General features: G+C 41.7%; 1 protein-coding gene across 1 annotated transcript in view; it reads right to left on the bottom strand.

The window, feature by feature from the left end:
- Positions 1 to 1,717: 1,717 nt before the first annotated feature.
- Positions 1,718 to 27,555, bottom strand: part of HIPK3 (homeodomain interacting protein kinase 3) — a 147,668-nt gene continuing 121,830 nt past the window's right edge. Inside the window, exons 6-16 of the mRNA XM_077460905.1 lie at positions 22,885 to 23,069; positions 13,659 to 13,818; positions 12,561 to 12,684; positions 11,570 to 11,688; positions 11,364 to 11,494; positions 9,401 to 9,562; positions 9,006 to 9,296; positions 7,188 to 7,328; positions 6,269 to 6,507; positions 5,913 to 6,043; positions 1,718 to 4,270 (exon numbers count right to left, since the gene is read on the bottom strand). Of these exons, the coding sequence (XP_077317031.1) occupies positions 3,812 to 4,270; positions 5,913 to 6,043; positions 6,269 to 6,507; positions 7,188 to 7,328; positions 9,006 to 9,296; positions 9,401 to 9,562; positions 11,364 to 11,494; positions 11,570 to 11,688; positions 12,561 to 12,684; positions 13,659 to 13,818; positions 22,885 to 23,069 (2,142 nt within the window). The 3' untranslated portion in view covers positions 1,718 to 3,811. The remainder of the gene's footprint in view (positions 4,271 to 5,912; positions 6,044 to 6,268; positions 6,508 to 7,187; positions 7,329 to 9,005; positions 9,297 to 9,400; positions 9,563 to 11,363; positions 11,495 to 11,569; positions 11,689 to 12,560; positions 12,685 to 13,658; positions 13,819 to 22,884; positions 23,070 to 27,555) is intronic.

Genomic DNA, 27,555 nt, shown 5'->3' with positions numbered 1-27,555 from the left:
AGCGCAGTGGGGAGGATTCGTTCATCCAACTTGCTGGTGTTAGAATATTTTGACGATGGAATAAAAACAAATAACCTATGGCCAGCCTTAAAGTGGATGTAAACCCTCTCCTAAACCCAGTGAAGTAAACAGCCTCAGATGATACACAGAGATTAAACAAATCTCCCTACAGATGTTTTACATGCATATCTGCTGTCGTTCCCTTTCTACATTCTTTTCAAAGTGCAGATCGTGTTAAAATTTTTTGTTCCTCATTCAGCACTGGGTGTGGAGTCAGGACTTGCACTGTATGAGAGCTGATTGGAGGAAAGACACACACCCCCCTCCACATAGGCAGAGGACAAGCTCTCTGCTTATCTACCTTTAAGCTCCCTCCCCGACACAAATTTTGTTGGAGAACTTGTCAGAAGTGACATTGCTGATAACAGAGGAACGGAGCAGCAGAAAAACACGACACTTAGAGCTTTGGAGAGAGATAAGTAAACACTACAGATATATGTGCCTAGGTCAAATTTCATGGATAGGGTTTACAACCACTTTAATCTATGGGTGCACACTAAAACAGAAGCCTGCCTGCAACACCTTTCTTCATTTTGTAGACATGGTCACATCGACTCATGATAAGGCCATATACTTCTGGGTCCCAATTCCTAATCTTCAGATCAGTTAATTCTGATGTTCGTAAGAGGGGAAAAAAATTCTCGACTGGAGTTTTCCCTAAACAAAATCCTAAAACATCAAAAATTAAGCAAAGACAACCTCTCCTAACGTAACGCCATTATCAATATACAAGCTTAGAACTCCACAAAAAAGACGCTAAGTATAACTCTATCAAAAATAAAATTCTTGAAGCTGTCGGACTGCAATGCACTTCTGAACAAGTTTGCACTCTGCAAATCCATTATAGTGACAAATAAGTAAATATTTGCAACATCTAAAAGCCACATCAGCTTGGCCTTTCCAAACTGTTCACTCCCAACACCTAGTGTCCCTCGCCTGCCACCATCTGTTGTACACACATACCAGATCTTGGTATGCTGTCATCTGTAGCTCATCACAGCAGGGGAGCCTTAGGATGGGTACACCGATCTAAACAATGCCATAAAATTGTACCAGAAAGAAAAAAAAAAAAAGAAGAATCTTACATAAATGGACATAATGCATAGCGGTATTTAGCAGATTCTTGTGGAGGGGGAGGAAAAAAAAAATACCTTTAGTGATAATAAATAGGCTCTCTTTTTTTTTTGCTCCCACCTTGTAAAATTATTTTTATTAACACTGTAGAATTTTTATGAATTTTTCTATATATTTAAAAAGTCTTGTTTTAGGCACATTTTTGTTTTAACATTCATTAAATAAAACACTGCTTGTGATAACACCACCCAGTGCTTAGAAAGGGGGGGGGGGGGGACTACCCCTCCCCCAAAAGGAATAACAGATTTCAGAGTCCTCATAGCTTATGGACAGTTGGGCAATTGCAGTGTATAGTGGTGTTAACAAGTTAAACAAAGGCTAAAAATCCCCCAGTCTATCTTCAGTCTGTTATATTTTCATTATTCCAGTCACTGGCTAATCTTCTATATAAATCAGATTCAAAGAAAAAGAATATTAAAAAAAAAAAATGAAATCAAGCCTGCAAGATACATTTTTTTCTCTTAAAAGGTATACACAACAGCAATATGAAAACATTAAAAAATAACTTACATTAATACACCCATTTATATGCAGTAATGAGCTCAAATTTATGAAGATATATAGAATACTGATGCAATACACACACCCCAAAAAATAACATATGCAATTAGGATCCATAATTTACAATACAGTAGTTACAAAGGACACACCAAAACATTAAATGCAAATTATAATTAAAAAATAATAATCAGAAAAAAAAACCCCACTATACTTTATATATATTATTAGACTTAAAACAGGAGTAAGGCGGCTAAGTATTAACGGGATATGAAGCTAAAATTCACAGCTATCAAAAAAGTGGCGTCTGTTACATATAGCAGCTCATCTATTATACATTCAAGATAAATGATAAGTTTTATTACTTGCCCAAAGCTAAAAACATTAGTCATAATACCTTTTCTTAAAGCCCACCACTAGACTACAGTATAATTCAGGTCTATGCAAAAAACTTAGCTACCTTTTGTTTATATAGATTTTTTTTTTAATTTCATTAAAAGAAAATGGATGATTTCAAAGTCTTTGGTGCTGATAAATTAACTGGATATGGACGATGCACATGTTTTTTTTTCTTTAGAAACTGAAAAAGAAAAACAAATGTCTTGAAATATGAAAAAAATTTCGTGTCCCTGACGGAATGTATTAAATAAGCAGTCACCACTCAAGAAAAAACAAAAAAAAAAAAAAAACAACTAAATAAAATATTGTGTAAAATAGGCCTTAAAAACTGACACATGCATAAAATGAAAGCTAAAAATTGCACACGAAGTAAAAACCTCACATCTTATCAAACTTCTATAGTAAATAGTCCTTGATACAATTCATTAAATACTGAACGGTTTGCCCAACTGTGGTCACGGTGTTATCCTCTTCAGCAATGGACAGGCCTGCAAAATATTGCACTGCAAGATGGTGCAGCGTCCGCTGACACTAAAAGGAATTTAGAACACCGGCTATCGAAAACCACACCAACTATATAGGCAAGATACTATAAAAAACCCAGCCATTTGGACAAATGCCGTGACACCAAAAAAAAAAAAAAAAAATGAATAATGAAGGATCCACTTAGACAATATTGCAGTTTCTGTCGTGATTAAGTGATTACCAACAAAACGTGCAGCTAGCGTTAATCCTAAAAATCGAGACCAAAAAAATAAATCTTAAAAGCGTTTTCAGGCTACGTGAGGCTAAATAACTAGGAAAAAAAAAAAAGAAAAGAAAAATGAAAAACAGACACAAACTCATCTACGCAAAAAAAAAAAAGAAAAAAAAAATCAACATGCTGTTCTGTAGGTAAGGAAACACCTACACCTCATGAGCATACCACACAACCAAACAAAACAAATGAACAACCCCCTAACTGAGCCAAGACTCGAGTTATTCGGAAAAATAGATATTTATATAACCAGCAAATTCCAAGATTAAGTGCTGAACTTGACATTAATATATTAAGTAATAACATTAACAACCTCAAATATTTAAGGCACTATGTGTGGGAACAGTATACAATGCAGCTGATTATTAGGACGACAACATTGAAGAGCACAGTCTAGGCAACGTTTTTCTTTTTTGTTTTTTTTTTCTTCTGCCCATGCAAAAGACACATGCAATGTGAACATCAACTCAGTAGCCAAGTGACCCAACACTGAAACACCAAGACATACATTAACAAACAATTGACACGAGTACACTGTACTGCTGACGATATGTGCATTTGTTGCGCTAAACCTGTACGTTGAATGGCTTCCCAAAAAGACGTGTCTTGCACTAGTTAGAAGGCAATTGTATAAAAAATATATCAGGAGAGAGTGAACTCTCTCCTGTAAGTCACCTGTCTAGAGTTACAATAGAAGAGAACAGGACTAGAGACAAGGTATACCAAATGTGCAAAACACATTAAAAGTGATTTTTTTTTTCCAATTTTTTTTTTAAAGCTCAAGATTGTTTTAAATTGCACTCAAGTCTACATGATTCAAAAAATATTTTTTCTTTTCTTTTTGTGCCATGGCAAATTTTTTTTTCCATATTTTTTTTTATCAAAAGCCATGTTCTTGTGTTCTGCTTCAAACAAAAGGTTTGAATCTTTGAGCTTCTCCTCTACATGTAGGTTGTTGAGTTCTCACATGTATGGATACTGGTTGAGTTTTGTGGGGCTCATGGGAAATCCCGTGTAGGCAGGCGATGCGGCGAAGTATGAGTGGGATGGGAAAATTGGTTTGTACTGAGTCTGGTGGATAGTAGGTGAAGGTAGAAGACGGGGGTTGATTCCTACGGCGACCTGGTGGATGATGCCACTGGGGTGGGAGAAGTTGTAGGCTGGGTGTTGTAAGATTGGTCTTGTGGTACACGGTGAGGCCAGGAGGTGGGCCACAGGTGCCGCAGTGCTCAGCGGAGCGGAGGGCGCATAAGAAAGGATGGTGGGCTGGCCCCCCAAGTGAGCATGTACTGCGCTGTGATTTGGGCTTCCGTGTTGGAGGGTGAAGGGATGACTGGTGACGGTGGGTGTAATGAATGCCTGCTGTCTTCTGTGCCCATAGTTTCCATTCCATTCTTGATGACCAGATCCAAAATGGTGTACCTGCCAAAAGGAGAATTGTTTAAACTGCATTATTTATTCAGCCTGGGCTGATGAACACACATCCACAAGGAAACACATTAATTGTCTATATTAGTAAGGTGATTTAACAGCTGGGGGAAAAAAGGTAACTACACACATATAATAGCATGTACGTATATTAGGGCGGCACAGTGGTGTAGTGAGTAGCACTCTCGAAGTAATGAGGAGTAATACAACTACTTGTTAGAGGGGAGACTCCACATATTTTCAAAGGAAGGACTTCCCTCACCTGAAGGTTAGGGACATAGCTATGGTGCCTGATTTAGTACCTGGATCACAAGACTGCCTGAACAGATTTCAAGACTGCCTGAACAGATTTCAAGACTGCCTGAACAGATTTCAAGACTGCCTGAACAGATTTCAAGACTGCCTGAGCAGAATTACAAATATTTTGGCAAGGAAGACTGTGCAAATAATATGTATTTGGCTGCTTGTCTGGAATTCCATTTTAATAAAAAGTGATGCATCAACTGTCTTATCTGGCTAGACTCAAGTGTTGATGAGACCCGTTAACTTTCAGGTACCAGCTTGACCTGTATTTAAGTGATATTAAAGTCTTTTTTTTTTTTTTTAAATAACAAACATGTTATACCTGCTCTGTGCAGTGGTTTTGCACAGGGAATCCCATAAACTCATCTCGAGTCCTTTGCCGGTGCTCCTGGCCGGCCCTTGCTATGGGGGCACCTGAGCCGACCCACTGCTCTGTGCGTCTCTATTCCAACACAAAGCTGTAGCTTGACCCTGCCCCTCTCGCTACTCATTGGCTCATTGACTTTGACAAATTTGTGAGCCAAATGGCACCCACTGCTGTGTCTCAGCCAATCAGGAGAGAGAGTCCCAGACAGCCTTGGGTCTCGTGAAAAATTGCTGGATCGAGATATGGCTCAGGTAAGTATTAGGGGGGTTGCTGCACACTGAAGATTTTTCTTTTATCTTAATGCATAGAATGCATTAAAATAAAAAACCTTTGGCTTTTACATACACTGAGTTATACACACTGGATGGGCTGTAAGCATACAAATTTCTTTTTTAATGGAAAACAGAACTAATATAGAAAGTCAGTGTTGGGAATGAGATAATTTCAGATCTAATTAACTAAGCAAGAGGGTAGAAAAAAAAGACTTAATGGATATTCACTCATAAGGATGTTCGGAGGCGTAGGCAGGGTCTTGTGTAAAAAAAATATGAAGCGATTTCCCTGTCAGGGAGCTGCATGCACTTATACTCATGTAAACACAAATGCTTTTTGCATCAGCATTTACTTAAATGTGTGTATGATTTGGAAGTTTTGCATTCAAGGAATATGTTGTACATGCATGTGCGGGAATACACCAAAGCAGAAAAGCATGAATGCTTACATGAGTACAAATGTGTACGGCCATTCACCTTTATGGGTGGGTGTACATGCCACCTGCTACTCCATGGCAGCGGAAAAATGGCAGGACTTTTGTGCCAGACCATGCCTGTGCTTCTAAATGTATAAATAAGATTTAAAATGGTTGATAACTAAAAGATGTATGAGGTCAGTGCATGATGTCAATTTGTTATCTGTGCTGTGATAACAGACTAGATATGATGGTACTCTATTTGATATCAAACATACCTGGCTGAAACTCAGAGGCTGTTGCTGCTGGAATGCTGATGTAAGTTTCTGCTGGCGGTTGCCGAGGGCTGTGAGATGGTTTTTTCTCCCTGGGGCTGACCTGCCTTTTATTAGGGGATGGCTAGCTGCATCTGAAACATATACAATTCATGTTAGCATTCTGCAATTAAGTATCATGCAATAAAATAAGGTTTTCTCAAACTGTTAAAGACCATATTTAAAAAAAGACTTTATCATCCTAATGACTATACAAAAAGTACAGCGAAAAAAAAGGGTAAGGAGAGGAAAGAAAAGGAAGGGCTGTGGGAAAGGAAGGTAAGGTTCTCACAAGCAGGTCTATAATCAAAGTCACCTACCTTTGTTTGTGGCCCTGTGTGAGTTGTCCCTGCGGTTTTTTTCAATCCTGATAGGTGGAACTACTAATGTACACACTGCAGGTTTACTCTCTGCTTTTTCTGATGTCCGCTTTTCCGAGTTCTCATTGGTGTCCGAGACAAAGCTGCTCTTCACAAATGGACTATCATGGCCAGAGGAATCAGAGCTTGGGGATCCATCGACAGTATCACAACCACTTTCAGGTTCATCATCAGACATACTGTTGAACGACAACCCATATTAGATGTTTTGCCCTCCGTAATATAATGGCAATTTGATGCACTTATGTATACTTTTAAAAGACCTTTAATAAGACACTACTGTTTTAATACATCACAAATTTATGTTCACCAAGTTTGAATTGCTGATCATGTGTGTTTTTTATTTATTATGTTTTCATATAAATCACTTTGGGGAGTTTTTACTTCACGTCCTGTCTCAAGACAAAACAGAAAGTGAAAGGCAATCTCTCCAAAATAAGGGAAATCTTCACTGACAGTCATCACAGAAACAGGTTTCCCCATAGGAAGTTTTCCCCACTATTCCTGTTCTACATGTAATGCAAAATATTCAATTTTCCCTCTTTACCAGTCCAGATAACAATGGTCACTGGGACAAAATAGAAAGGGTGAATCTCCCCACCAAATAGATAAACAATAAAAAAAAGGCAGTAGTTCTAACCCTTCCCTATCTAAAATGAAAACGAAAACAATGCCGTTATATACTTCAAGAAAATATTTTTACTAAAATAAATATGAAGATCTTTGAAATGGACGATTGAACTTGTATCTCTTATTTGGCTGATAACATCCACTTATGAAGTCCTATGAACAGACTATTGCCATTGTATGTTGTAGGTGCTAAATAATAAAGTCAATGGTGTTGGAAAAAACATATCACCTGTTGGGTCTTTTGCAGGGGGATGGGCTGGACTGGCCAGAGGAGCTTGTGCTCAGGGTGCTGTCTGGACTGCTCAGGGAACACACTCGATCAATGTTCAGAGTACTCTGACAGGCCTCACAATCCAGGCTTCCTTTACACCTGAGTGACATAAGCAATTCAATAATTAGTGCATAAAGTTAAATTGACATTTGAACTTTTTTTTTCATCATTTTTTTCATGTTAACCATCTTTTATTCATTTGATACAATCTACCTTTCATTCAGTCTTCCAATACATTGGTCTAGTGCTGCAGGAAGGAATCAGCATTCTTAATATATTTAAATAGCTTTTCCTATAATACCAAAACTTCTGGACATGTCAGTGAAACATTTGAAAGGTACAATCCAGTCAAACTTAACATGGATATACCCAAACTGTCCACCTACCCAAGGAATTTAATTGTATCAATAAAAATGCTTCAACAGAACGGGCCTCTAACCAATTAAAATGTTGTGGTTAACAGTAATAAGGTGTTGCGGGAAAACCTAATCCTCAGCCTCTCAATATACATCCATGGGCATACTTGAATTTGCAGTCTAACTGTGCATATTCCTGTTCATTTATTAAGAAATTATTCATGACTCTGCTCCAGCTCAGCTGCAATCTACAGGAAGCATTGCACACAGAGCAGAGGAAGGGAGTTTGCACAAGAAAAGTGACTGGTGAGAATGAGGGTCTCTCTGGAGGCTTTCCAAAGACCCAGTTTTAAAAGGCAAAGGAAATGTTATAAAAGAAAGAATATAGAAAAGAAAACTTGGAGGACCTTCTGACTTCAGAATAGTGGCAATTTCTGCAGGGGACCATCACTGGTTCACTGAATAATAACCTGGGGTCCCTCTGTGTTAGTGACTCCAGGTTATATTATTCAGTGAGCCAGTGAGGTGGTTTTACCTGCCAAACGCTTTTATTTCAGTTCTTTTTTTCCATCCTGAAATTTACACAGTCCTAGTAAAACAGCTTGCCTGATTTGCAGACTTTCTCTTCTGTAGTAAAGGTATTTTTCCTGTTGCCAGCCTGTGATTGAACAGTGAAAGAGCAGCAGCTGACTGATAAAGTCACCCTCTCTGCGTTTTTTTTTTTTTTTTCAATACATGTACACTACAGATCACTAGGTTGGTTTATTGTGCTGCCCCTTCCTCTCCGAGTCTTAGTGCTGCTATACAGGGGTAAATAAGAGGCTGAAACCAGGTCAAATACAGGCATTTAAATACTTTTAAAAGAGGAGTATGGTGTTTTTGCAGATTTATATACTTACCTAGGTGGATGCAGCGTCGGTCCACTGCTGTATCTGTCCCCCGCCTCCGACACTGAGAGCTGAGCGATCTAACACGGCAGATCAATCTTTACAGCTGCCCCTCCTCACTCACTGAAGCACTGGGCTGTGGAGGGGGTGGAAGCGGCCAGCTCAGGGTGCTGGTACAGGTATGTGGGCAGATCCCAAGCCCAGTGTCACGATCTGGCCCAAGCCTGGACCATCTCTGTGGCTTCAGCAGACCGCAGACTTCAGGCAGCTGTCTGCTGAAAAGGGGGTCACAGGGCTACAGAACAAACTGCACGCCGGTGATCTACAGAAGTACAACCAAACGAGATTTGGCTCTACTTCGTCTTTAATGATATTTTATTCAGTTTTAATAAGATCTAGTGACAAAAAGTAGCTTTAGACTGGAGCTGAGTCTTTCAGTACAGTACAAATAAAGTTTTCTTTACAAGGTATTCATCAAGACACTGCCAATCAACACCTACATCTGGAAATATAAAATAGGAAGTAGCACTTACTCTCTCAGGGAGTGTGTCTGTGAAGAATCCTCCTCATCTGTGTCACTGCTGATGGTAATGACACTCACTGTAGGGCTGGGTGAATCAGCTATAACTATGGTTTGCCTTTGTTGACTGGATACATCCAGTGCCGCCCCTTCGATGGCCTTACATAAGCCAACCTCCTGCTCAGAGTTCTGATTGTCTTCTGGTAACGTACAACTTGCAGGTTCTGTGGTCTTTGCGCTGTTTGAGATCTTTGGAGAGGTAAGTGCTTTATTATGGACAACATGGTCCTGTATTGTGTTACTCCTGCAGAGAAAGATCAAGCGATCAGTAGGGGCAAAGCATTAATCACAGGTGCAAACATGTTATTCCAGCACATTACTGTCCAGGCTACATTTATGTCTTCTTACCTGTTCTGACAAAGCTTATTCCTTTTGCTAGCAGCAGGCTGAGGCCAAACGACATGTGCGATGCCTAAACTGATGGGCTGGGGAGCCGACAGTGTCATTTGGTTGGTTAAAAGAGGCTGTAGGATCATTGAGCTGTAATGGTTCCCATGGTGAATTACTTTCCTACAAAAACAAAAGCAAAAATAATAAGATTTATCATTTATATTATTGGGTCACTTTGCACTTTATGGATGCTTATAGAAGTTTTGTTTACAGCATATTCATGCTATTATTTGTTTAATATTTTTGTCACGAAGCACGTTTATCAAGTATCAGATTATTATTTAATTTTTCTATACAAAATACTCTACCTCTTATTCTGTGTATGTTAACACTTATGATTATTGGTGCTAGAGGAGGGACATAGAAACATTTGCCCCATATTGATGATTTGGTGATAGGATAGCACGACACCACTAGTTTCTATTTATATTTACAGCGGATACGGTTTGATCCATTTCGGTGTATGCAGCAGTTCTTATATCACTTTGTTGTTTACATGGTAGCACAGGAATATCCTTTTACGATTTAAATTATACACGTACAATTAGCTATAGGCTACTAAACTAACCATGCAGCTGAAAATGTAAACTTAGCCAAAGCCGGCTCTAAGACAAGTCCCCCAACAGATCCATAATGCAATTTATAACACTGGAGCCGTTTCTCGGTGCCTGCATTTCCATATCAAAAAGCTCACTATCCACTGGCTGGCACTCTTGGGTTCCAGAGCATCCTGGATGCCCTCTAGCAGAGAACATTAAATTGCAATGCTATGGGTCAGGATTTAGGTGCGTCTAAACTGCATTCTACAATGTTGGTTTAACGGTTTTGTGCTAACAGATGTAAATAATTTTTTGGTTATCATCCATGAAAGCAAAACTCAAACTGTTCACGATCACCAAGCAGTTAAAGAAGGAGATTTTAAAAGGCTCTGATTTACTAGACTTCCTCAATGTGCTTATGAACAGAGATACAGGTATAAAAAAAAAGTCATAAAAGCTTTAACAGAAAGATATGTTCACTTTTGGAAGAAATTACATGTTCCACCCTTTTTTAGGGCAGAACATGTAACATGTTACAGCATCTGCAGCCTCTCCCCATGATAGCAGGCTGAGCATCCTCTCCCCACACCCACAGTAACTATTTGAAAACAGTGCGGACATGCAAGGCCCCACCCCCACACAGCTGCGTCATTCATGCAGTTTTCTGTGAATGAATGCTATTGCGGCTGATGGCTTATAGTTTTCAATGGGCTGCGAGCGCGCTGGTGAGTATCCTCATAGTGCATTGATTTTCCTGCTCTCAGGTAACTGTCTACCCATACGATGTATAAGCAGACAGCGATCCCGAGAGCCTGCAGGAGCTAGACATTGCACCAGTGAGCTGCTGATCATGCGTGCAATACTCTGCAGGCTTCTTAAAAAAAAATGCAAAGTACATTTGCAGCTCTTTAAATCAATGAAATGCTAACATCCCAAAGATATTGCTATCATAGCATATTTGTGTGGCAGTAGCACTAATTGGCTGCCCCTGCTTAAGCAACCAATGGGTGTCAAAGCTTCACATAGAGCAAAAAAATTAAAAACGCTGCACCAGACTTTTCATGACAGGAACGCTAAAGAATGTTTTGTTCACTTTAGCGCCTGCCCTAATGTACGCACTAGGCTGGTACCTGTCTTTGTACCTTTCAATGTTGCTCTGGTCATCTTTCTGGTAACAAATGTCAATGTGTTTACAAAACCTTGTGCCTGTCTCTTACTGGTAACGGCAGTCTGTTTATCACTGCTCGACGAATACTGTATTCTTTCTTGTTAATTTCAAATGACATGCCTTTATTTGTAAACTGACTTTTCTGTGCACATTTGAGAAATAAAAGGAATTACAAAAAAAAAGCCAAGTATCAGGAACATAATGTAAGACATACCCCCAGTCGCCAAGTCTCTGTGGTCCAGCCATGCTATCAGAGGCAAGCGTTGTAGTTGTTGGTGCTACTACGGTCGTCACTTGTTGCCATGCAGGAACCAATATGGGCTGTGATCCATTTGACCATGTTTGCTGAAAGGAATACTGCTGTTAGCATGTTTGGAGACACCAATGGAAATGTTAGTTCTATGATACAAACAGACTCACCTGTGAGAGAACACCAGGTCTGAGTTGCAAGGGTTGAATGGGGGCTTGTGTGACCAGGGGCATAGTGTTGTCCACTCTCACTGAGTAACTTGTGGGTTTGCCGTGGTTTGGTGGCATTCCTGTTAGAAAAATAAACTTTTTTTTTTAAATGTACATAACTACTGCCATGGCACAAAGAATCTAAGCAAGATATACTGTGTAATAACTACACTCTAAAGAAGAGGGATGTTGTCAGAATGAAAACATTTCTTTCTTAAGTAGGACTAAACATGGCCCACCTGGCCCTTCTGTAAATGCACTGGGAAAATCCCTCACCTGGCCAAAACAAAGGTTTCCCAGGATCAATGAATTCTGATGCCTAAAATGCTACAGACTATGGACTCTCCACGTTTCTCATCGGTCTGGTCTGCAGTCTATGCACAACCTTGAGTATTCAAAACATGCATTCCCACACATCCCATACAATAAAACAATGTGAAGCTCGGGGGAGAGGACATAGTACAGTACAGAAGGAATAGCAAAAGGCTGCAGAAAGCCTCTTGGCAGCATTGCAGCCTTTTCACTCAAAGTGCTTAAGGACAGTGTCATCACATAACAATTGTTTTTTTTGCCTGTTATCCACTGTACTTAACTGATTGCTGCTGCTTGAAGAATTTTTAGTACCCAATACTTTTAAATGCAGGATACCTAGTCCTCCTCCTGCACTCTGTGGTTCCTTCCACCGACCCTTCTATCAATATTGTGGGCAGTGAAATAAACCACAGTATGCAGTAAGCAACAAAATGTCTGTCACATCTGGAAGTGAATGGTGCTGAAGATTATTGAAGCAGTGGTATCTTGTAAATACAGCACAAAGCACGACATGGAAAGTAGGACAGGTAAATATTAAAATCCTTCTTTTTCATGAAGCTTTTTATTTGCCTTTATTTTCATTTCTATCAGGTGGCAACAGGGTTGCCTTCACAGTAAATATTATATCTGGATATGATACCTTGAAGGGTTGGGGGACAAAGGATCAACGTTTGCTGAAAAGCATCATTACAACCGAATGGGGCAGCACCAGCCTGCACTGGTATCCCATGATGTATAACTGTATGCCCTGATGTGGTTAAAGCCTGGAAGACAAACAAAAAACGTAATTAAAAAAAGCAGCTATGTCTGTATTTTATATAATAAAAAAAATACAAATGTATATTAGACTACTTGTACAGTTGTACCATTACGGAATGTTAATTTATATCCAAGATGCAATTCTTCTATCCACCCACAAGAGGGCTCACTAACCACATACAAAATGTGTTCATATTACACACTGCAGAGCAGCTTGCAGATTCCTGTTACTGATCTATTACTACTGAAGTGCCAGCATCTTCCCTAGCACTGTACAAAGCAAGGACATACGGGAATTTTTTTTTTTCTGCTGTACTTTTCATAATCAAGCCCCGTGTTTAACAATCAAGTCCCTGTTTTCACTTTAAAAATAAAAAGTCTGATATATTGATACAGTAAACTGACTGTGTGTCCGCGCCTGCCCCTGACCACAATAGAAGGAGCTATATCGGGGTCTGCCTTTCAGCACTTACAGGGCTCTAACTCACTCTCTACCTGCATATTCAGCAGACGTTACCCATGTAAGCAGGTACTTCCCTGCCCCCCTCACACACACACTTAACAAGAATGGGAGGGAGATTGGCATAGAATTTTCTCCAAAGCATTGCAGGAGCACCGGCGGGGGATCCAGGAAAGGGAGGATTGGGGCTGCCCTATGCAAAACCCCTGCAAAGAGCAGGCAAGTATAAAATGTTTGTTATTTAAGTCACTGACCCTGAATTGACATGCATATCAGGTGTACCACAACAATGACAAGTCTGCAGTTGGTGCTTGGCTGAATCCTATTAATATCTGAGTATAGCTCCAAGTTAAAAGTCTTGTTCACGAGAACTGTCTGCATTGTCACGCAGCAACCATTCAGATTCAAACGTACTTTCTTCTGTCGTTTACCACTTGCGTCATGAATTTGGTTCATGTGAAGAACACAGAGAGCTGTAAGAGTTAATTTGATTAATAAAGAGCACACTGGCGCACTCACCTGACCCCTGACGTTGCCAAGCTTGGAGAAACCGGCTGAAATGTTAGCTGCGTTGGCGGAGGACACCGGTCTCATGACTGATGTTTTATTGCGGTTAGCTGTGTCACCCAAGCTGGGACGAAACTTGCAGACATCCATGATATGGAAACAAGATTTTACACTGTTGGTCAAAAAAAAAAAAAAGAAGATGTCTTAATAATGAATGTTTTAACAAAACTTTTACAAATTTACAGTGAGTGATCAATACAACCATTATTGGCACAAATCAAGTGTTGTGTTGGAGTGACAGATTGGGGGTAATCAGGCCAGGCTGCAAATAAAGAAGCAAGAGATACGAAAAAAAGGAAACCAAATGTTGAAAGACTATGAAAATGAAAATGTGTGTTCATAAAACGCCAAAAGGGAAAGCTATTATGTTTACAGGAGTTAAAGGGGTCCCTCGTCATCCTTTTTCAACCCAAAGGACCCATTACAACTTCTGAAACGCGTTGGCCTGCTCTACTGGCATTTTATGATAAAGTAAACTCTTTATGATCCCCAACATTATATCTGTCACTTCTGTCTGCTTCTGCACCTCTTTCGCTTTACCCAGAGCACCCCACATAGGTTTCTTCTAGTCTGTTCGCTGCCTACAAGAGCCCATGTACACTTCAATATGGTTCATAGTTTGACTGATCTACATCAATTTGGAACCAGCATCATCTACCTCCAATTCTCACAAAGTAAGGAACAGGTAAGCATTGTCAAATTTACCTAGTTTATTTTAACCCATTACAGGTTAACATTAATTAGAAATTCTTACAAAGTTGTGTTCAAACAAAGGAAAGCACAATTACAACTCTAGATGCACTATAATGTAAATGCTGTCATATACAAGGGTATTGGGCACCTTGGGCCCAGCTGTAATCTGGATGCCTTAAAGTGGTTGTGTATACACAAAGCATATCCCTCTATAGTGTTTACTTGACTCAGTTAAGAGCATGGTGTCCTTTCGGTCTGCTGCTTCGTTACTCGGCTATCAGCAAGAGTCACTTCTGACATGTTTACCTGACACCAAGAGAAGAACAGTGACAAGGGAGGGAGTTCCAGCTGATTGACAACCTGGGCTCTGTTCCTGTGAGCTGTGTGAAAGGGGGGGGGGGGGGGTGTCCCTTTCCTACAAACAGCTGTCAGAGCTCTCTACACTGGGCTCTGCAGAATGTAATTTCAGCTCTCTGTCCCTTTTTTCACAGCTTAGACAAGATATATAAATTCTGTACTTTGAATGGCTGTTGAGTAGAGAAGACTGCAGATAAACAGGTACAACTTATGTAGGGGTGATTTGTTTTATCTCTGTGTATCACCTGAGGCCAGTCACTTCACTGGCTATATGTAAGGGTTTACAACCACTTTAAAGTGGTTGTAAAGTCAGAAGGTTTTTTGTATTAATGCATTCTATGCATTAAGATAAAAAGCCTTCTGTGTGCAGCAGCCCCCCTCATACTTACTTGAGCCCCATCTCTATCCAGCGATATCCACGAGTGTCTCAGCCGGTCAGGACTCTCCTGATTGGCCAAGGCACAGCAGCTGCACCAGTCAGTTAGCCAAACAGGAGAGAGAGGAGGCAGGGCCAAACCGCAGCTCCGTGTCTGAATGAACATAGGGAGCTGCAGCTCGGCTTGGTACCCTCATAGCAAGATGCTTGCTGTAGGTGAGCTCAACAGGAGGGAGGGGCCAGGATCACAGAAGAGGCACCCGAGAAGAGGAGGATTGGGGCTGTTCTGTGCGAATCCACTGCACAGAGGAGGCAAGTATAACATGTTTGTTATTTTTATAGGAAAAAAAACCTTTCCAAACACTTTAAGGCTGTCATAATCTTTCTGTATAACTTCTAAAACTACATAAATTACAGTAAAACCTTGGGTGGCGAGCATAATTCATTCCAGAAACTTGCTTGTAATTCAAAGCACTTGTAAATCAAAGCAAATTTCCCCATAAGAAATAACGGAAACTCAGATGATTCGTTCCACAACCATTTATTCATAGGTCCTTCAGTTTATAGTCCATTATAGCAATGTGACCAGGTTGTGTAACCATAAAATGTCCATCCACAAATGGCAGCTTCCTCTAGGGGATTGGAAAAAAAATCCAGCAGGAGCTACATAGTACTAAAGAGAAGAGATATGTTGCTAAATGTTGTACCTTCATTAAATATAACCATATTGCTACACTTAGAGGCGCCTCTCTTCTCTTTTATACTCAGTTGTGACATGACGCTACTTGTATATCAAGACATTGCTTGTATATCAAGTCAAAATTTATTAAAAAATGTTGCTTGTCTTGCAAAATGCTCTCAGACCAAGTTACTCTCAAACCAAGGTTTTACTGTAATTATGAACCAGGCAAAGTACCAATTTTTAGTTAAATAAGAGACTTGATAGTCAATGAAATGTTTCTGTTACCAGTCTATGGAGCGAATAAAAAAGCTGTGGTAGGCAGTTAAGTTCAGTTTAGTTATACATTAAATATCCGGGAGATGACCAATGTGCAAATAATTTTAACATCCTTAGTAGAAGGGGGGAAAAAAATGCACATCTATCAGTTGAAATCTGATTAGCTCATCAGCAGAACTGCAATTTACAAAGCCCTCTTCACTCAGCTTTCATCCCAGTCTCTTTCTTGTTTGAGAATCTGAACACATCTTACACAGGGACCACTAATCAGCGTGTGCTACGGGACCAGAGTGAGAACTCTCATCTTTCATTCGTGATTTTCAGAAAACTGCTGACTAAAGCAGAACTTATTACCCAGGTCTTCCCAAGACCCAGCAAAGAGGAGGGACGATCAGGGAGACCAGCATCTGCTACTGCAAGCTTCTGAAGCTAAAACAGAGCAGAGATCTGCACAGAAATGTTGGACTGATTTACAAAGATTGAGGAAATTGATGTTTCTGTATTACCAAGAGCAACCAATAATGTGTGTCCTTCCATTTTATCATTTCAAGTAGAAATGTGATAGTTACAATCAATATGTTGCTATGGCTGGTGGGACCTGCAAAGGGACAAACCTAGATGTGTTTGATGGGGAAATCAAGCAATTTTCTTCCCTTCCATCTGTGGTGAAAGGAAAGAAAGCCAAAATCATATAGGGGCTGCCTAAATTTATACTTAAAAAAGTCAAAGCCCAAAAGTCACGTTGAGTATTTGGCACAATCACACAATGCTTTCACACAGTACTTAAAGTCTAGGAACCTTGACCTGGGATGGCATAAAAGTAGCACATAAAACAACAGATTTTCTGCATATCTTATTTTATTTTTTGTTCACATTGGGTGCATATGTAATATTGCATATATTACATATGCATCCAATGTGAAAAAAAAAAAAAAAAAGAAGAAAAATCTGCAGATAGCGTGACATATATAATGTCACTGATGTAAAATGCCCTGGACAGATTTCCAACCCTAAAGCTTATGTGATGGAACAAAGGTTGATTAAAAGTGACAACCCGTGATAAATAACTGCAGACGACATTTGTAAATTTCCCCAGACGTTAGTCACTCAGCCAGGGAATAAGTCACCCCAGCTCATTAAATTTGATACGAGAAATTCTTTGCTCTGGATGGTGTGATACGGGTATGTGCTAATATTACACAACATATCCTACATTAAGCCATTGGGTTTTGTAACCCCTTTCCTTCTTCTGTCCTAACCAGCAGCAAAAGGGATAAACTTCTATGATACCATCTGTCTTGTCTGTTTAATCTATACTGGGGCTTTGACCTATTTAAGAATACTACTGTGCTCCAGTGCTTTTGTAAATATTTCACCATAGTCATATTTTCCGTGTTCAGTCCGCTGAACATGTTCCAGTTGGCATGTTCTGTAAATACAGGCTCTCTTTTCAGTAATGTGAAAATGAGGCAAGGAATCCACAGTAGACAGAATAACGAACATTGACAAAACAAAGGAACACATTCTGGTGCTGGAGTATTTATCACTGTGGAAGATTGCTCATCTACCATACCTAAGCTCCCAAATGTCACTCATTTAATCCCAACTACCCCTAGTAACTTTATCCTCAAGAAATCTCACCATTTTAGTCTACAGCCTAAACAAAATCTATTTTTTAACCCTCAACTCCAAAAGGTAAGGCAAACCTTAAAGCAGGGCTAGGCAACCCTGGTCCACTGGCTAAATCCTGCCGCCTTCACCTCCGCAATCTCTCCAGAATTCGACCCTTCCTGACTAATGACACCGCAAAGCAACTCGTTCACTCCTTGATTAAAACCCGCCTTTACTACTGCAACTCTCTCCTTGATGGCCTACCCTTAAGCAGGCTATCCCCCTCCAATCTATTATGAAAGCTGCTGCTAGACTAATACATCTCACTAATCGATCTGTGACTGCCACTCCTCTCTGCCAATCCCTTCACTGGCTTCCCCTAACCCACTGTGTAAAACTCAAAATGCTAACCATAACATACAAAGCCATCCACGACATCGCCCCCATCTACATAACAAGCCTCATCTGCAGATATCGCCCAAATCGTCCCCTCCGCTCCTCCCAGGGCCTCCTGCCCTCTAGCACCGTTGTTACCTCCTCCCATGCTCGCCTTCAAGACTTCTGCAGAGCCTCTCCCATCCTCTAGAACTCCCTGCCCCAGTCTGTCCGATCAGCCCCTACCCTGTCCACCTTTAGGAGATCCCTGAAAACGCATTTATTCAGGGAAGCCTATCCCACACCCACCTAACATCTGTCCCTGAGCCACCCCTATCAAATAATTCTCTGCAGCTATTACCTCTACGAGTAGGGCCCTTCTGTACTTTTTGTATTGAATTGTACTGTAATTGTTGACCCCCCCCCCCCCCCCCATACATTGTAAAGCGCTGCGTAAACTGTTAGTGCTATATAAATTATGTATAATAATATAATAATAATAATGAGACATTGCAAGAACCTGACAATCACAGGCATACCTCCTAGAGGCAAAGGCATGATGGGATTTGTAGTTTCACCACAGCTGGAGGGCCAAGGTTGCCTACTCCTGCCTTAAAGTGTGAATCCAGGTTTGCTAGCACGTTTTGGCAAAACCGGACATATCTTTTCACCTATGTCAAGCAAATATAAAAACAAATAAAATTCTCCAACTCCTGACAAACATGGGTATGCCACGTATGTGTGCAGTATTTGTTGTTTGTAACTGAAGTATGGCCCAGAAACCATAGTGCACATTTTGCATTCAGAGGGCAATTAATCCAAATTAATTGTCAAAGTGATCACAAGATCAGAGAGCCTGTCCTACTGACTCTTGATCGTCACTTTATGACTAGGAGCTGTCAGTGACAATGTGGTCACAGTGCTGAGGACGCACAACTGAGCTCTTTCCCAACATAAAACAGCAACGCAAATATGTGGCAACATGGACTAAGGCTCCCTCTGTGCTGCTACAGTTATGCATAGGGCCAGTTAGAAGGGGTTTAAAAAATGATGTTGTAAACTACCCTGTTAAGACCTGCACTGGTTACTTTTTTTTTTAACACATTGAATTATAAAGGGGCCATTTTCACTATTCTGGTACAAAAAAAAAAAGAACCATGTTTGGTTCAGTTTTCTATGATGGCCCATTGAAATAAATCAGTATCTATCCTCTAAACAAAAAAAGCAATAAAGCTACAGCCTGCATTTTGCTTACCTGCAACCCATAAAAACTCATTGATGGAAATGAAGGCTAGCCTTAGGTCCCTTTCAGACCAGCGGACCAATCGGGTTCGCCTCTCAGTTTTTCAAGCGGACCCGATCGGACAACTGTTCTCCATGGAGTGGCGGATATCAGCGGACATGTGTTCCCCATCTGTCCTGCGGATCTGATCAGATAACAGTTGAATGGAAACGAACAGGCAGTCAGTTTCCATCTGACAGCCCTATAGAGAACAGCGAGCTGTGCCTGTGTCATCTGTCTGCTCAGTGGGGATCAGCGGAGAGATTCCCTGCTGAGCAGGCAGATCCTCTGGAGGGAGTCCGAACCGTCTGAAAGGGGTTCCCTTTTTTCAGCCTCTAAAGATATTCTGCTTGATTTTCCCATCCACTCTAAAACAGGGTGAATGGAGGAGTCTCTACTGCTGGCTACTGTATCCAAGCAACCACAAAACCTACAGCTGTTTGAATACTCAAACGGTGACTACATCTGATTGATAGGATGCGGTCACTGTTCATTTGACAGTTTTCTACTTAGCTCCTTCAATTTCTGGTTACCAACCTATATCAATTGATTTGAGCCAAATATGGCCATCTTAACAATGAATACAACGGTTCATGCTTTCCTTTCCATTTATGTTATAAACTTAGTTTAAACCGCAAAAACGTTAAAGTGTTTGTAAAAGGCAGGACACTGTTTACCTTCCTTGCATGAAGGTTAAAAACGTACCAGTAGTAGTAGTCGTATCGCCCCCTCAGCCCCTGAGCCCTCTCTCGATCCAGCGCTGTGCCCATTTGTAGAGGCGCTCTCCCCCCTCTCATAGGCTTTGCTGAGGCAGTGGGGAGCCAGCAGCTCCTACTGCTTTCGATCAAATCCTATGAGGAGATAGTGGGGGCAAGGCCAAGCTGCACAGGGCTAGTTCACACGACCTTCAGAGAGCGTTTTAATGTACAGACTGACTTCTTCAGTGACTCGTACTGTTTAAATTATTTTTTAATTCATTGAGAGTGTACAAATGTACACTCCTTTCAAATCTGCACAGCAATGCAGTGCAATACGCTGATGTGACCTGTGGTGCCATCAGATGCATTGTGGGAAAATGAAGACTGCATGCTTTTTTTTAAGCTGTAGTGTACAGTGTTGTGTGAACTGAACCAACAAAGCTAAGCCCAAAAACTAAAGCAGGGAGCACGGTCCCAACTTGCAGATGTACAGCTATGAAAGCAAAGGAAGAGCACTGGTATTTTTCAGCAGGAATTCAAGACAAAATGTACTATACAGGCACAAAGAAGATCTCAAGATGTACCATATAAGATGGCAAATCTTTTCAGGTCCACTCCTCCCTTCGCCTTTGTTCATCTTGGCCCATTGACCTGCAATTTCCCATTCATGTCAACTGAAACGTGCATGAGTTCATGTGTGCTGATCTGAGGCCTAATTCATTATAAACAACTGAACTACAGTGTAGTTAATATTTGCCAAACTAAACATATTCATTGTCAAGTGGAACACAAAACATCTCTAAAGTCATCAGATATAATTAGACTGTCAGACATATTGGCAAGGTGGTAACAATTCCCAAGCAGAGTACTCAAAAAAAGAAAAAATTATTGCACTAAACTTGAACATAAAAACAATTTTAAATAAAAAGGTCTTCGGAAAATCTATACGAATATTCTCAGACCAATTGAATGTTGTTTGAAAGATTTACTGTATTTATCAGCGTATAACACGCAACTTTTTCCCCTTAAAATTAGGGGAAAATCGTGGGTGTGTGTTATACGCCGATCCCCCGCTGATCTGCGTTCTGTGGAGCGCCGCTGACATTTACAAAGCCGACCGTACTGTGTACTCGGCTCTGCTCGCAGTCAAGCCCAGACCCGCCTCCTAGCCTTTATGTCCCACCATCGGACCGGAGTTGTGCCCATCATAGGACCTGGGCCAAGGGGCAGGACGGGAGCGTTACTGCGAGTGGAGCTAAGTATCAGAGTACACTCGGCTCAGCTCTGTCTATGTGGCCGGCGAGAGGAGCCGCAGATCTCGGCGACGAAGGCGGCGCTAAATTTAAAATGAAAACATGCTGCAAATTTGGGCAAGGCTGCAGGTGGACAGTGTGCAAGGCTGCAGGTGGACAGTGTGCAAGGCTGCAGGTGGACAGTGTGCAAGGCTGCAGGTGGACAGTGTGCAAGGTTGATAGGCATTTAAATTTAAGTTTTTTTCCTTAAACTTGCCTCCTAAACTTGGGGTGCGTGTTATACGCTGATAGATATGGTAATTCGCTTTTAACATTTTGGATTTTGGAATGAATGGACTTCACCAAATGAAAACCACATATATTATTGAAATTTGTTGGAAATTTTCCCTCCTCCGTGGCATTTTTTTGTCACTGCTTGTTTGGCTACCATGCGCAGTTGCACCTGATTTTGCACTCTCCAGTTTTAGTAAATCAACTTCTTTGTATTGAATGCAAACTAAACAAAAAAAACTTAGGTAATGGTGTGGCACCATGAAGTATCATAAATATTTCTACAAGGTCCCTGAGAAATACCCAATGTTTTTGAATACAAGGCAGACATGACTCTCCCCTCTGTGCCATAACTGAGCATTCTGCAACTGAGGGGCCAGTCTCGGAGTCCGAGTGCTCTCCCAAGGGGGCAGGGATGAGCTTATTTAACCCTGTGATAGTGTCAGCAAGGCGAAGGAATGTGGGGACCCCTTAGGGTGCTTTCACAAGGGGCATTCTGATCAGCAGGGGATCCATGAATAGATCTCCAACTGAACTGGAGCAGAACATAACAAGTGTCACATTTATCACATCTGTGTCCATTCAGTTTGTTCCTCCATCTTGTGATGGAGGGGGGAAAAAAACCAGAGCTCAACAAATCTGCATTATGTCTCATGGCAGGTGGATATAAAAAGACATGCATCCGTTTACATCCATAATGTCTGCCTGCCTATAGATCAGCAGTTCAGATCCACGGGAAAAACTTACAGGCGGATCTGATGAGAACAGTTGACAAAAGGGATCTTATGGTTTCTAGTATTCAGTCTCTGCATCCAAATGTTTAGTCTGCATCCAGTACAGAGTCGCTTTATATAGCTCTTACTTCCAAAGTTAGACAGTCTGCAGATCCAACCTGTAAATATTTCTACTCTAAAATAAATTTCAATGGACATTTATACAACATCCAGAACTCCTGCCTCGCACACTAGCGATCAGACGGCACGCTTCTGCTAGGTTTAGTGCACTCCAGACAAGCGTCTAAACATCTGACCCCACCGTCCTTTAATTCTCTCACTCTTTCTAAAAAACTACAAAACAAATCCTTTGGTGAAAAAAAGGCTGTGAGAGGGCTACTCTGAATTCTGTAAGATGGAAGATTAGATGTTTATAGAAAAATCTCATTAGCATTACACAAGGAGTGCTGTTGGCCAGCTGGGGTATTTCAGTGTCTTTTATTCCTGAAAAGGGATCGTTCCAGCAATGAGGGCCTATTCTGGAACTAAGTGGCAGCCAGGGAGAAAAACTCAGCAGGCGCTGGGGACTTACTGGTTACTGTGGGGAAAATCTAGGAGGTGTTTCATGGTAACAAAGGAGTGGCTTAAGGATTCCGCTGGGCTGATTCTTGCATCTGCATCAATCATCAACATTTTCTTCAACAGGCCCACAAACTCTCGCCGATCTGCTTTCTCAGCCACCAAGTCACTACCATCCAGATCCATCACCATGTTCACCTAAGAGCAAAAACAAGCGGTTAGAAGAGGACATTAAAATTTGTTCTGCACATGTAGAATAATAAAGAGAAAAAAAAAAAAAAACAAGTGATAACCTACAGACATTCAGGAATCATTATTGCAATGTATGGCTCCATTCACACTTCGTACGACTCCAAAAGTCGCACAGCTTTGGAGTGCAACTTTGATGCAACTCTGAATGGGTGCGACTTGGATGTGACTTGTTGTCCCTCTGCAAAGCCAGACCCACGGTTGCATGTAAAACATTCCGGTACTGCTTTCAACTTTTGAGGGTCAACATTGAAGTCTATGGCCCTTAAGTTGCATGAAAGTGGGACCAAAGTAGTGCATGAACAACTTTAAAGTCGCTGCGACTTTAAGTCACACATATATAAATGGCTATCATTGGAAAACATGGGGCATGACTTGTCATGCGTCTTTGATGTCCAATTTCGCATGACAAGTCAATTAATTGTGTAAGGGTGTCAAAGTCACCCCATTCAGTTTTCTTTTAATGTTTTTTTCTGTAATCAGGGGTTAAAGTGATATTAAAAAGGGGTTGTACAGGTTCACTTTTTTTTGTCTTTTTCAAATAACAAACATGTCATACTTGCCTCCTCTGTGCAAGAGTTTTGCACAGAGTGGCCTTGATCCTCATCTTCTGGGGTCCCCCAGCGGCGCTCCTGGCTCCTCCCCGCATCAAGTGTCCCCTTGGAGACACACATTCCAAGGGGATACCCGTGCGGGCACGGTCCTGAGTCCTGCTGCTGCATCCATTGACACAGACAGCAGGACTCAGTCCCATGTCACTGGACAGCAGCCGGAGCCAATGGCTGCACTGCTATCAATATATCCAATGAGGACCCGAGACAGCTGCTGGGGCTGCTGTGCTCATCCCCATCAACGGAACGATCCGGTTCAGTTAAGTAAAAGGTAGGGTCTGTGGGGCTGCTATACTACAGAAGGTTTTTCACCTTAATGCATTACGGTGAAAAACCTTTAAACCCTCAATTAGGGGCTATCAACTTTTGGCCCAGAGGCAAGTACAGAGGCCCATGGTGCAGAGACCACTCTCCCTCTTACCTGCCTCCTCCCGAACCCAGTGCCAGGTTAAAACTCCACTCGAGATACTCTGTTCACCAGGCAGGTCAAGGGTGGACAGCAGCTGCAGGTTCCTGAACTGTCCAGCAGGGGGTGGCCGGGATCTGCAGTGGGGAACCAGGGCGGCTTGGCCAGGGATGACCAGGGAAAGAGAGCCTCCAGTGGGGCACAGAGCCAGCCTCTGATCGGACATGGTATACACCACCTATGGGGGGGGGGGGGCTTGTGGCCAGTTCTCTGTCCTTCTCCCGTACTCGGTAGGACACCAGACTTGACACACCTCTTCACCAAGAAGCCTTTAGGTCTGTCTGCGGCGGAAGCAGTGCAGCCTTTTTTTCCCCACCATGTTCCAGTTTAAACTGGTGCCATGGCTGCTGTCCTAGGGCGGCTCCTCTCTTGCAGCACCCTATGGAATGTCTACCTTACTGTGCTCAAAAACGCTGAGGGTTACGACTTTAACATATCTCACAGACCTATTAAGACTGGCTAAGTTTCCTTGCAGCTCAGAGAAAGGTGGATGATTCTGCCAGTAAATACACCAGCCTGCATATTCTGGACCAGATTCTGAGCCATTCAGAAGTTGATACTGCTCTAGTGATTTGAGAAGCAGGGTAGCTGAACGGACCATATGATAAGAGTTTATTTAGCAAAAGGCGATGCTCTGAAACACATTAATCCAAAGCCACCAATCAGCCATCTTTCACTCTTTTGAGTGCCGTTTACCGATAAAAGGTGTTCTGATTATTGCTGCAAATCACAGGTTGCTATATATAATTATCTGTTCACTTCGTATTTATGAAGTGTGGCAGTCTGGGTAGTCTCAATGTTTCATGTTATGGAAGCACTCATGCAGGCTCGCAGCTGAGCCACACTCCATTGACACACAGTGTGGCTTCGGCCTGCCCCCTCCTCACTGGCTGTGATCCTCCTCACTGGCTGTGATTGACAGCAGCAGGAGCCAATGGTTCCCACTTCTGTGTCTGGGCCAGTGAGGGGGGGAGCAAGCAGTGATGTTTCTCTCATGCACACAGAAGGTTTTTTACCTTAATGCATAGCATGCAGTAGGGTGAAGAAAAACTTCTGCCCTTTAGAACCACTTTAACAGATCAAAGGGAGCATAACAGAAATGTATTGTTTAAAGTTTACATACACTTTAAAGTGTCTATTTATGTGCTAATCTATTTATAGCACTAACCCCAACACAAATTTCAGGCTGGTTGTAAGAGAGCATGTCAGAAGTTATCACGCTGATAACAGAAGAACAGAGCAGCAGAAAGACAAGGGACTTTGGAGCGAGATAAGAAAACACTACAGATATATCTACTTAGGTCAAATTTCACGAATCAGGTTTACATCAATTTTAACACCAGGAACAAAGAAAAAAAAACATATACAAGAGCACATGATTCTGTATCTTCAGAATCAAAAAGATCTGATTAAACCAAGTTTGATGAAATGCAAGGAATCATTTTGTCCAAAAGTGATGGTCCGATAAGAAGTTGGGAGATATTTCTCCAATGGAAGAGCACAAAGATCACCTGACACAGTGAGGGAAAAAAGTATTTTTGATCCCCTGCTGATTTTGTACGTTTGCCCAATGACAAAGAAATGATCAGTCACTAATTTTAATAGTAGGTTTATTTTAACAGTGAAAGACAGAACAAGAATATCCAGAAAAATGCATTAAAAAATATATATAAATTGATTTGCATTTTAATGAATGAAAGAAGTATTTGATCCCCTATCAATCAGCAAGATTTCTGGCTCCCAGGTGTCTTCTATACAGGTAACAAGCTGAGATTAGGAGCACTCTGGTGTGATTATTTGCAAATGGAAGAAACACAAAATAACCGTCAATCTCCCTCAGTCTGGAGCTCCATGCAAGATCTCAATGATCAAGAGGACGTTGAGCAACCAGCCCAGAACATGGCACAATCTTGTCAATGATATCAGGGCAGCTGTGGACCATAGTCACCAAGTAAACAATTGGTAACACACTATGCTGTGAAGGACTGAAATCCTGCAGCACCCGCAAGGTTCCCCTGCTCAAAAGAGCACATGTACAGGCCAGTCTTAAGTTTACTAACGAACACCTGAATGATTCAGAGGAGAACTGGGTGAAAGTGGTGTTGTCAGATGAGACCAAAATCCAGCTCTTTGGCATCAACTCAACTCACTGCGTTTGGAGGAGGAGGAGGAGGAATGACGCCTATGGCTCCAAGAACACCATCCCCACCATCAAACATGGAGGTGGAAACATTGTGCTTTGGGGCGTTTTTCTGCTAAAGGGACAGGACAACTTCACTTCACCGCATCAAAGGGATGATTGATGGGGCCATATACTGTCAAATCTTGTGCGAGAAACTCCTTCCCTCAGCCTGGGCATTGAAAATGGGTCATGGATGGGTATTCCAGAATGACAATGTCCTAAAACACATGGCAAGGCAAAAAAGGAGTGGCTCAAGAAGAAGCACATTAAGGTCATGTAGTGGCCTAGCCAGCCTCCAGACCTTATCCCCATACAAAATATGTGGAGGGAGGTGAAGGTTCGAGTTACCAAACGTCAGCCTTGAAACCTTAATGACTTGGAGAGGATATGGAATTAGGAGGGGGACAAATCCCTCCTGAGATGTGTGCAAACCTGGTGGCCAACTACAAGAAACGTCCGACCTCTGATTGCCAACAAGGGTTTTGCCATCAAGTACGAAGTCATGTTTTGCAAAGGGGTCAAATACATATTTCACTCATTAAAATGCAAACCACTTTATAACTTTTTAAAATGTGTTTTTCTGGATTTTTTGGTTGTTATTCTGTCTCTCTAAAATAAACCTACCATTAAAATTATAGGCTGATCGTTTCTTTGTCAGTGGGCAAACGTACAAAATGGGCAGGGGATCAAATACTTTTTCCCCCTCACCGTATCCCTTCTTAAAGCGGGAGTCCGCCGTTTTTTTTTTTTTTAAAGCCAGCAGCTACAAATACTGCAGCTGCTGACTTTTAAAATAATGACACTTACCCGCCCAGCGCGCCCGCGATATCGGCACCCGAAGCCGATCTCTCGATCAACTCTCGGGTGCTGCCGCCGCCATCTTGGGTATGGGAATCAGGAAGTGGAGTCTTTCGGCTTCATTTCCCGGTTCCCTACTGCGCATGCGCGAGTCGCGCTGCGCAATAAGGATGGCCCCCGCTGTTTCTGGGATCCGTGTGTTTCCCAGCAGGCAGCGGGGGACCTTTGGAAAGGGGTGTCGATTCTGCGGAAAGGGGCGTACCTTCTGCAGAATCTATGCCGGAAGTGGGTGCAGATATCTCTACTGTACAGGTACCTGCACCCCCCTCCCCCCTGAAAGGTGCCAATTGTGGCGCCGGAGGGGGGGAGGGTTCCAAT

This window comes from Lithobates pipiens, unplaced genomic scaffold, assembly GCF_037356315.1.
Source record: "Lithobates pipiens isolate NorthernLeopardFrog02 unplaced genomic scaffold, aLitPip1_a1.2 Scaffold_10, whole genome shotgun sequence".
Lineage (NCBI taxonomy): Eukaryota > Metazoa > Chordata > Amphibia > Anura > Ranidae > Lithobates > Lithobates pipiens.
This window is presented reverse-complemented; position numbering and strand designations above follow the sequence as displayed.